We start from the raw sequence: 12346 nt of genomic DNA, 5'->3' as shown, positions 1-12346 counted from the left end.
TAAAAAGCGGTGGCCTTATGTTTCAAGATTATGAAACATGTTTCACGGACAGAAGTATTATCTCCCCCTGTGGGTTAGGGCAGTAGAATAACACCCACAATATCCCCTGTCTGTCAAAAAAGGCGACTAAAAGTGGCCCCGGGGCTCTTAACTTGGGAGTGTGGGTTGGCGACTATGGGGCCCTTAGTGGAGACCTGGCACTGTTTACTCTCCGTATTTTCTTGCATAATTCACGCACTTTTTTGACGAAAAGTACAGACGAAAACCTCGGATGCGTAAATTATTCAAGGAATTCAGATATTTAAAAAATTATTTACAATTCATTTACATTTAAAAGATACATCAAATATAATATACATGCAATTGGTTCAACTCATTTGTGGTTAGTCGTCATTTGGTGTAAAACTCCGGTGTGAGATTTTTTCTAAAAGTCAAATAGGGTACATCAGGTAAGTTGGACACGTGGGTTTGAAGTACTGACACTGGTAAATATTCTTCCCGTTACGATCTGACAATACAACCGAAGTGAAATAAACATGTACTAACAAAAGTACAATTCATGTAAGTACATAACAAGGATGTACCGGCAAAAAACGAAAACTATCCAACACGAGAAGGGCCGGGCATCGAAGGAGGGACCGCTGCTATATTTCCCCAAACCGTTCGTATCCAATCTTGTATGAGTGACGTGACCATCCACACTTTTTCTTGGATACGAACACAGCTCCCTCGCTGAAATTTTACTTTAAGCATTATTTTTCAGTTTAGAACAACGTAAGGCGCAAGCTTTCTGCCATCACCTGTTACAGCAAGCATTGCAGTACATCGTTCTTTTCCGCTTCCAGTAGTGCGTACGATAAAACTCGATGTCTCTTTCTTATCGATTGTTCGACTTTGTGACGTACAGAAACTGACTGGCGTCTGACCTGTGGTTTCTATTTGGGAGAGCACTTCACTTCACTTTACGTTTCTCAATCACAAAGCGATAAATATCCATTACTTTTTGGTTGAAATCATTCGGCATTTTGTGACATAATGTTGTCCCTCGTCGAAGAGAAAGTCCATTTCTCTTCATAAAAATCATCAAGCCTCGGCTAACCTTCAAATCCGAGACACTGTTTCCATGTGCTCAGCTCTTTATAAGCTATAAATTTCATTTTTGTTCCATATTGAAGTGCAATTATAAGAAATAAATTGACCTTTTCAATACAATATATAAAGTAAATAATATTACATCAGTCTTGGGACTAGTTTCAGCCACTTAGTGGCCATCTTCAGCCAAAGAAAAATTAAACAGATTATGTGATAACTAAAACATAATTATACCTGCAACATTGTCTTTGGTATGTTTTAGTTATCACATAATCTGTTTAATTTTTATTTAGCTGAGATGGCCATTAAGTGGCTGAAACTAGTCCCAAGACTGATGTAATATTATTTACTTGATATATTGTATTGAAATTTCTTATAAGCTATTTCTTGTCCCTTAAAATACAGCATTTCATGAAAAACGGCATATCCAACGTTGTGCAACTAAATCATATATTTAAGCAGGATCTCCCCTACTTTTGGAAACTTACCACTTTTTGGTCCGCGAAATGCTTTGCGAGACTTGTTGGTCGAAGAAGGGACCCCTGCTACATTTCATTGTTACCGCGGTAGTGCACGTTGCGTTTAGACACTGAACACTTGCGGCCCACTGCCCTATTCCCATATATTTTGGAGTAACTGATCACCACGAGTTTATATGATGCAGTATTACCCGAATACTTGCTCACTGTGAACTTAAAAACAATTTTGAGATCACAGGAAACGCACGTCCCTTACCCGAAACACTCGTAAAACATATTCCCAGTTGTACCACACTGGAATAGAGCGTCAATAGTCACTTCTGCACTGATTTTCTCACCGAACTAGTGCAGTGGTATTTCCTACCAGCTGATAACAGCATTTTGCCCGGTATTTGGAATGCCCAGTTTTGCAATAGGAAGGCCGAGTATTTGACATCTTTATTTTAAAACGCATCTGGAGCTGCTTGATGGATGTTCGAAGAAGTGGGTGCGTCAAATACGTGATCATTTCTTTTTCTCCACTTTGGACACAATAATATTGCGATGCGTAAATTATGCAAGGGCGTTAATTATGCGAAAAAATACGGGACTTGTGACAGGCTCCTCACTTCCATCTATCCTATCCAACCTCCCTTGGTGAACACGTTCTTTTCCGACCCGACAATATTACGTATGGAGGCCTAGGGAGTCTTTCATTTTCATGCCCTTCATAGTCCTTATCTCTCTTTGGCCAATACCTTCATTTTTCGAAGTACTGGATCACTTGTACTTTTCCCTTTGATTAGTGTTAACAGAAGACGGTTGCCCAGTTGTGCTTACTCTCAAAAACAGCAATCACCACCACCACCACCACCACCACCACCACCACCATCAGAAGCATTATTATACAGAATGTATAAGAATTTATTGCAGCCCGATGGCCAAATAATGGGATACAACAACAGGTTTCAAGGTTACAAAGTAAGCATGAAATACTGTCATACAGCGATTTACAGATTCTCGAGGCGGTTTAGTCTTTGCTATAGTCAACTATGCTCTTTTCCCTCTTACTACACAGTGTTATGTGGTACTTGTCGCACGGCTTCTCACACAGAGAACATATACATTCTCTGTTCGATTCATGATATTTTATGCTTTTGCAAATTTTGTGATGGAAGCCGTGTACGGCGAGTCATGTGACTATGTTTCTTAGTTCCTGATTTTCCTGTGTCCATCGCCTATCGGTCATTGCTTCCGTTGCGTAAAAATCCAGTGGTATGTCCTGTTGCTTCAGATGGTTCTGCTCAAGTACCTTCTCCATTTGCAGGGTAGATGGCAGGTGTAGATTGAATCGGAGGTCTTCGATATAGAAAGGTTCCCTTGCTAATTCATAGATTAGTCTGGACTGTGACGATCTTGCCACACCTAGTGCTCTCTTAAGGAATCGTGCTTTCACTTTTTCTATCGTGGTGAGGTCTGTTGTGGTTAGCCTTTCCCATATTAGCCCTAGGCCTAACATCAAATGGAATCACCAAGATCATCGGATGCGAACAACTACCCTCACGCGGCACAAGCAAGGCCTTCAAAACTGGTATACCAATGGAAGAAAGAAATTTAATTATGCATGCTGATCTCTGGCTAGAGGGGTAATTTACCGTACCTTTCGATTTCGAAGGCAATAACCACATAGAAAAATCTAGCCAAGAGGGCAAATCTGATAAAACTCTAAACATCCTACTGTGGAATGCAGAAGGCCTAAAAACCACATTCAACAAAGCACCAGAAGACATCTGGTCAGAGTGTGACATCATAGTAACCATTGAAACTTTCTTGACAGAACCACTACTCAATCCACTCACTTGCAAAACCAAAGCTAAGAGGCAGACCAGAAGGAGGGGTCTCCATATTCTACAAACCTTCAGTTGGATCAATCAATAAAATATTAAAGAAAGACAACTTGGTAATAATGAAAACTTCAAAATTATTATACAGAACTAACACTCTATCCAATCCCAACTCCACAACATCTACACAGTTTGTGTATAACATAGCGCTATCGTTTCATGACGACAAACGCCACGTCCAGACCGATAACATCAAAACACTTCCGTGGGGTCATTGCAACATTAGCGACTCCTCCTCACAGGAGTGACTTCATTTTTTGCAGCCAATACAAAAGATTCATTAGCTCTCTCATGCATGAATTATTTTTCGTTTGCATTTTGTGAAGAAAAACAATCGTATGCGATATAGTTTACCATAATGGAATATATAAACAATAGTGAATTCTTAGATTGATCATTGCTGCCTACTGGCCATGGGTTCAGGTGTACTTGCAAGACTCTGTAATGTCTTCGAGGTTGATGCCAGAGGTACTCATGAAGCCTATAGTTACTGGATGGGGGAGGGCTCACGTAATATGAACGGTGGTTGGTATTCGTGAATGGTGATGGGATGGAAGAAGTACCTTTGGATGTAAGTCTGTTTTGGTGTCTCATATGTAAAAAAAAAAAAAGAAATATAGAAATTCATCACTGGTGTATGTGTTATAGATTGTCTGTGAAGGGAAAATGTACTACTTAGCATAAAAGTAATACATAATGCATAAAAATGCCCAAGAACTCTTAACATCCTTATATGAGGTCCTCATGCACAAGAGGGTTAACAAGGTACTGTTACTTCATGTCTTAATTTTTATTTTTATTTTACTTTTTAGTTATGTACTTGTGTGTAAAAGGTTTTTGCACGAAATAAAATCATGTTACTATTTCATATTATTTTATTATATTGCTACAACCACCTACTCCTCATCATTCCCTTTCACAAAACGCCAGAGCTGGAGCAAAAGCAAGATGGGTAGTAGCCCTAGCACTCCTACATCATAACAGTTCAGGCAACCTTCTCCTTACTGTGTGTGTTGTTAGAAGTCTCAGAGCATAAGTTTGCATGCTAATGACCCAATATCCATTCCCTGCCGCCGTAAGCCAAACCCAGCTGCAGCATGTGGCAAGAACTACGCCATCTCAACAATGCTACTGTCGGCATATTGCAGACAAAACGAAGAACTAACCCTGTGACAATCCTACTGCCATCTTGCTGAACTACACCCTAGTACCCGCTAGAAGACACCATCCTTAGTAGCCCGTGACACTGGTGCCAAGAACTACCAGCAGACACTAGCACTACCCGTGGCGCCAACTAGCGTGAGAAAGTGGAACGAATCAAAAGACCCCACTACTAAAACTGCCAATAAAACTATGATGATGATTATGATGAGATGATGATTATTATTCTTCTTCTTCTTCTTTCGAATGGGCCACCAGAGGACCACGTGCCAATTTCAATTCCTTCTTCTTTGTTCTTTCCTTTTCTTCCAGTACGCTTTCATCTGTTCACTATGTTTCTTCTTTCTGTCTTCAGACCACTTTGAACCAGTCGTTTTTACTTTCCTACCTTGGAATCCTTCTATTTTCAATACTTTTAACCGAAAGCCTTCTCTATTATTTATTTCTTCTGTTGTTATATTGTTTTTTTCTAAATCCTTTCTTACTTCGTTGACCCAGCTTGTCGTTGATTTCTTACTCCACAAATATCTGAAAATCTTACTGGTTAATCTACTATCTTGCATTCGATATAAATGTCCAAAAAACATAAGTCTCCTTTTCCTCATTACATCTGATATATTTTCTATTTTTTGATATATTTCAGCATTACTTCGTAATTTCCAACCTTCTGCTGTGTTTTGTGGGCCTAATATTTTCCTCATGATTCGCCTTTCTAGTATTTCTAGCTTATCTAAATTATAGTTTAATGCCAGACACTCGCTTGCATATAGGCATTCTGGCTTCACTACTGTGTTGTAATGCCTTATTTTTGCATTTTTGGATAGGCATCTTTTATTGTAGATATCTTTGGTGACACCATAAGCTCTCTCCATTTTATGTACCCTCTCCTCTACTGCAGATTTTTCTAAACCATTTTCTTGGATTATTTCCCCTAGATATTTGAATTTTTTTACCCTCTCTATTTGGCCAATATCTGTTTTCAGAAATTTTGGTGCATCCCAAATATTTGTTAAAAATTTTGTTTTTTCTGCAGAAATTCTTAAGCCAGTTCTGCTGGCGATTCTTTCCAAGACATTTACTTGGGTTACAGCAGATGTCACATTTTCAGAAAGTATTGCAAAGTCATCTGCAATGATTATTATTATTATTATTATTATTATTATTATTATTATTATTATTATTATTATTATTATTATTGCTATAAGGGACCTAACATAAAGCTTTCTAGATTGTGAACTTGTGTCAAATTTTAAAATACCAACCTCCACAACAAACACTGGTGTCCCTCTGACCTTTCTTATACATAAAAATAAGACTATAACCCTTCACTAGAAACAGCCAATGTCAATCATGAAGATGCTGCAAACCATGCAAAATGGAGACAAATGTGCAGAAGAGCCAACCCTGCTAAGCAGGTAACATTTAGGCTAAACAAAGAAGAATCCTATCAGTCTAAATGAACTCTACACAAATTATATTTATCAACTTCTTTGAAAATGATGAACATCATCTTACCTGAGCATCCTCCAAGTGGACGTCACGTCCCTTGCTCTGCGATTCTCCAGCCACCATATCCTCATATTCACGTTTCTTCGCTTCAACTTCTGCCAGCTCATCTTCCAACTCCCGGATATCTTGTTCGTGTGCAGCATCTGCTTTCTTGGCCTGAGCGAGTGATTTGCGAGCTGATTCTAGTTTTTTCTGGATATGGGCAACGCGTTCCTTAGCCTTGATGAATGTTGGTCGCTTCTTATTAATCTCCACTTCCTAAAAAATGTCAACAGTACAGACTGACCAGAACTTACAACAGACATCTGAAAATCATATAGAGACAGAATGATTTTTCATTGCAGTACTTGTTCAGTTAGTTTAGATGTAGTTGCCTTCTGAAATAGTATAATGAAAAAAATCATCATAACTATTTGTAAGTTATTAATTAATTAGGAACAGTTATCTTAAGAAACAACATTTTAAAGCTATCTCTCTTTTCAGGAAACTGAAAAGAAATTTCAAATGGACAAAGGAATGTAGAAGGCAATCAGCAATCTACAAACTTCCATGCATAATAAAAAGCTTGCCATCAAGATATTTTAAGTTTTTGAGAATCAGGGTGAATTTTTAAACATCTTCAATTTATTTTGTAAATAAGTTTCTAGTATATTTTCCTCTGAAATGACCATTATGTTGGGCAGAGCTCTCATCAATGACCTTTGAAATAATACATGATAATTTTGATTTTAAATTTCAATTATGAATCTTTTAAAAATTAGGAAATACAGTGGAACCTCGATTATCCGTTTTTGGAGGGACCACAAATAAAAAACGTACAACACGGGAAAATGGAAAATCTGGGAATGAATGAACCATCAACAATTTGGCTAAACATCACAAAAATGAAACATGTATACTTATAATCTTATAATACTTACACTTATAATCTAAAAAACACCCCGAAACCAAACAAGACTACAGCCCCAATGGGCCTTCCGCCTACCAAGCGACCGCCCTCAGTCCGAAGGCCTGCAGATTTCGCGGTGATGCATGGTCAGTGTGACGAATCCTCTCAGCAGTTATACATGGCTCTCTAGACTGGGGTCGGCATACCACCATGAAATAGCTCCTCAATTAAAGGTAATCGTAGAATGACTGAACCTGGAACCAGCCCTCATTACCAGGTAAAAATACCTGACCTGGCCAGTAATCGAACCCGGGCTCTCCGGGTGAGAGGCAGGCAACTTAGACCGCGGGGCTGGCTTCAAACGTTAATTACCGTTACGAGACTTAAAAATCTCGAAACTTTACATTGAATTTTACTGGGGAAACTTCGTCAGCTTCCGCTGAAAACGTTCGTCAAATTCATTTGAAAACTTCTTTCAGTTCAGCAACTTCCATCAGCCAAATTCTTCGAAAAATGTAATACCCGTAACGCCAAGCCAAACAACAACTGACCAAAGTAGTTTTTAATTATTCAATGTAATAAAATAAAAGCACAATAGATACAAAAGCGTCCAACATGATGGCGAAATCCGAAATTACGAATTATTCATGACCTTAAGCTCAGCTGGAGAGCGTGCTCGCTGTACAATTCGGCACGAGTGCGAAACGATACAAAGTTTTTAAATGTAATGTGCGCAAATAAAACAACTGCAGTTTTTATAACATTTTAACACAAAAACGTGGAATTCCCAGTTTTATATTAGGACGAAAACAGTAATAGGTAATCCCAAAACCTCCCATGGCTTTATGTATGTAAGGTGCAAAATCTGTTCTGGTCTCGATAACATAATCGTATATGATAATATTGAAATACTAAATTTGTGTTACTTAAGAAGGAGCAGTTTTGATTCGTAATGTAGACGTTTTGCAAGTACGAACATTTGACTAAACTTGTTCAGTCTTCAAATGAAGCTGTTGAAATGTGCTCTGTCTCCTTCCATTTGTTGTGGGCACTCTCTGCTTTATGATTTCTGAGGATTCTCTAAACAATACTACCCGAATGCGATGCTAAGATGATCCCTTACACAAGTTCACCGCCGACGGCTATTTCAGTCCAGTACGTCCTCAAATTATCGCAATGACGGGACGTCAACACCAAGATCCATAAGTATGCCGCAGCCGTCCTTTCGTAAGATACAGTTTCTTGAAAAACGCGTAATCAAGGATTTAGCGTTGATGGGACTAAAATTTCTGGACGGTTGATCCGGGAAATCATTTCTTCAAGGAACAGATAATGCGGGATATTTACAACGTGATTTAATAAGGACGCTCGCGGGACCATGTAATTTGAACCAATAATACGGGAAAACGTAGTTTCCGGGAACGTATAATCGAGGTTCTACTGTACAGTACTCCATACAGTACCACATCTGAGATTAGTTCTAATGGAAATGAACCCTTCTGCAACATCATAAAGCATTATTAATGATAAATCACATAGTATACATATGGGATTTAAATGCAGATTTCCTGATAAAGCACAAATTGAATACATAAATAATAATGTTGGTTTTACGTCCCACTAACTAGTTCTACGGTGTTTTTTGGGAATGCCGAGTAGCCAGAATTTTGTCCCCGAGTTCTTTTACATGCTGGTAAATCTCCCGACACAAAGCTCGTACATACCATATACACAAATACTCCACGCAACTAATTTTAGGAGAGAAAAAAGAATTTAACTTGTGTTTAATTTACAAGAAATTAATGCAGAGCATACGGAAGGAACTTTACCTACATTAGCATAAAAGAAAAAAAATTATGTACAATATTTATCAATTTAATGTTAATCTGTGTGCAATAAAATATTAAAGTCAATACAGTAATCCCATGCTCCCATACTTCTATACCTTATCCCTTTCACCACCATCATTAGCGGAATAATCTTATTTGTCGTGCCACCTTCCCATACAGCATCATCCGCAGCTTCATTATGTGAATAACACTGTCCGGCCTTGGTCTGTGTGGCCCACGACATGGTACACTCATTATGATAACACACACAAAACTAGCCAATTATACTATCAGGGGAAGGTAAGCAACTGTATGACAATTCTGATGAATGGCTACCCAAGAGGGCCATAGTTTGAGGTAGCTCCATCCGTGGATCAGTGGTAGAGTGTCAGCCTCTAGATCCCAAGATAACGGGTTGAAACCCAGCAGAGGGCGGGAAAAAGTCCATTCAACACTCCAGGTCATACGATGTTGGCAAGTAAAACATTTCTGGTAACATATTTGGTGTTTACTACCCAAAATTAATTAAAACTCGCCCACAGACTCCCAAGAGAGATTCGGTTCAGTCTGCCATCTAGTAGGCCTTGAGTAAAATGGAACGTCAAAACTGATAAGCGAGCATTCATATGGCATCAAATTAAAATGCATGCACATGGTAGCTGAGGCCATACAATTATTATTATTATTATTATTATTATTTGAGGTGCAGTGGTACCAACCTTAGGTCAAATAAAGCACACACCCCAGTTTTCCTTCACTAAATTCCGTTACAAATATGCAAGGAGTATTCGCACACGTACATTATAAAAACAAGGCTGGTGTATTTGAGTACCTTTGAACACCACTGGTCTGAGTTGGGATCAAACCAGTCAACTTGAGCTCAGAAGATAAGCGCCCAACAATCCGAACCATTCAGCCTGGGTAAATTAAGATGATGAGAATTAGTGGCAGAAAGTAGGTAAGCCAACATTTTAATTAGTGTAATTAGTGTAATACAAAGTTGTTTAGATTGATACTATCACGACCCGCAATAACAGACACGATATACAATCATTATTTTGGGTTTATGACATGTAAAAACAAGAAACATTGCAGTGAAACTTTTTATTTCACCAACCATTTGCTTGGCTTTATCGCAAATGAATCACAACTGGACACAAGCAGTCATCCTACATTTCTCAAGAAGCAGTGCAATGTCTTCACAAAAAGTAGCCTTCCTACAGTTTATCTTGTTTCACAAGATTATTATGTCTTAACTGTTGGCTCTGAATAAATATATGTAATATTTTTAAAACAATTATAAATATAAACAACAATAAAGAAGCTGGACTGAATAAATGAGTAAAGTTTTCAATCAATATGGAACATTAAATGGCCAAGAAAACAAATAATGCCCGAGATGTACCTAGTGAGTAAATTTTGCTTCAAATGATGTTCAGTACTTTTATCACTGTACAGAAATTTCAAAGTATCAAAGATGTTTCAATAACGGCTATCAAATAACGTACAAGGCATATTATACCTATCAGTAGAGCCCTGCACGGATGTGGATATCTGCAAAGTTAGTGTCTTGACGGGTACAAACTGTATGGCAGTGCGGATAATCTTGCTGATAAATTCTAAATAATGACGTTTAGTTATTTTCACTTAGGTATAGTCTTATTTTTCCATGTGGTTAGGCGACCCTTAACACTGGTATGGGAGAATAGTGATATATAAAGAGATTTGAGACCAAAAAGCCGTAAATTTGACCTAAGCCTACCTGGCTTCAGCCCACAATTAATGGAAGGAAGGAACAAAGGTAAATACGTCGGTAGTTGTTGCAAGAAAAAAACCCTCATGAACCTGTGACTATAGGGGTTCTGGTGCCAGGTATCAAGCCTGTTGCATTATGCTAACAGATCTATCCGTTTCAATATCTTGGGTGTAATATATATTGTAGTTAAATACTTATCCACGGATAACCGTTTTGCGGATGCGGATAACCATTCGCGGATGCGGATGAGGGAAGTGCGAATGCGGATATTATTTTGTATATCCGCACAGAGCTCTACCTATCAGCAGTCGAGGCATGACTAGTTACGAGGAAAAAAAAAAGGATGTCAACCTCACACAGGCAGCAAAAATGAAATTTCTAAAAAGTATGTTACAGAAGACAAGGATACGCAGAGAGAAATGAAGACGTTCAGTATAGGAAGAAATAAAGGTGGAAACATTAATTGGTAAAATGAAGAAAAATAGTATGACATGGCCTGGACAAATTAAATGGATGAAAGAATGCTAACATAAACCATGGTAATGGACATGAAAGGATAAAAAAGGTCAAGGAAGATCCAGATTATGAAGAATGGAGTTGGATAAGAACTGCACAATGCAACGGGACCTGGAATAGAATATAGTGATGGAGGAAGAGTAGGAGAGAGATGGAATACAATGGAGATAATTCATATCAGCAACAGGTTTATACTCCCACATGAAACTCACCATTTCACGAATATCTTGCTCCACCTTCGCAAGCTCGCGGCTAAGTTTTCCACATTCCTTCTTTTTCTCTTTAAGTTGCTCCTCTGCCTTCTCTTTCCGCTTCTCCACTTTGTTTACTTCATGCTGCCTCTTCTCCAATTCTTGTTCCAGTCGTTCGATGTCCTTCTCATTGTGGTAAAGTCGGAACAACTGAAGTTCAACTTGCTTGTCAGCCTGTGTATCAGTAAACATAACTGTGTTCATAATGATCATCCAAACAAATAAACACACTGACATGCTTCTTCATATGAAGCTACTTGGGGAAATTCACATTACGTTACCAAAAGTTACTTTTCGTTTGTTTATTTTGTTGAGAAAAAGTAGGAAGTCCTGAAGGTTATAAAAATATGTTCTCGAGTAAAATATAACTTTCATACTAAATTCTGAAATCTTCTAGGGATTTTGTCATCAAAAGATATGCCCAGCAGCCAGAGATAATGCCTTCTTAGCACCAACAAGAGGTCACGTGTAGGATACTTTAAAGTTAAACCTATGGACAAAAAGCAACACTATACCCTTCAAAATGAGCATCACCTCTTGTCTCCTACTTCCCACTTCCCCACCCTTCCTTCCTCTGACACACAGCAACAAGCAGCGACTGGCTCTCTGGCATAGTAAATACGGCAAGTTCGTCAATTTGAATTGCGCGCCCAGATGTAACAAGTTAACCTAATTTTCTCGAAAAGATTCTTTTCCCCGCCAATCCAATTGCACCATCGTTCTTAACATAATATAAAGAGCATCCCTAGTTTTTTTGTCAATATAGTTCTGATACACCCTGTATACCTTCATGTCAACTTCCACGGCTATGAGGCTTATCAACAGTGAAAAATGCATAGTTAAAATATTAAAACTGAAACTATAAAATATATGTGCCAAAATGTTTTAAAATTAGACATCATGCTGTAAAACAAATGAACACAATGTTCTAAAAGATCAATATTTACATGTTTTATTAGCACTGGAAAGGAAGTGGAATTT

The 12346-nt window shown here is 38.2% G+C and overlaps 1 protein-coding gene across 1 annotated transcript in view; it reads right to left on the bottom strand.

Annotated features, from left to right (window-relative positions):
• The window catches only part of LOC136883333 (structural maintenance of chromosomes protein 1A), a 224974-nt gene that overhangs the window by 147217 nt on the left and 65411 nt on the right, over nucleotides 1-12346 (bottom strand). The window contains exons 6-7 of the mRNA XM_067155569.2: nucleotides 11327-11539; nucleotides 6131-6382 (exon numbers count right to left, since the gene is read on the bottom strand). Of these exons, the coding sequence (XP_067011670.2) occupies nucleotides 6131-6382; nucleotides 11327-11539 (465 nt within the window). The remainder of the gene's footprint in view (nucleotides 1-6130; nucleotides 6383-11326; nucleotides 11540-12346) is intronic.

The sequence above is a fragment of the Anabrus simplex genome, chromosome 11 (genome assembly GCF_040414725.1).
Source record: "Anabrus simplex isolate iqAnaSimp1 chromosome 11, ASM4041472v1, whole genome shotgun sequence".
Classification (NCBI taxonomy): Eukaryota; Metazoa; Arthropoda; class Insecta; order Orthoptera; family Tettigoniidae; genus Anabrus; species Anabrus simplex.
Note: the sequence above shows the minus strand (reverse complement) of the source record. Positions and strands in the feature narration are given on the sequence as shown.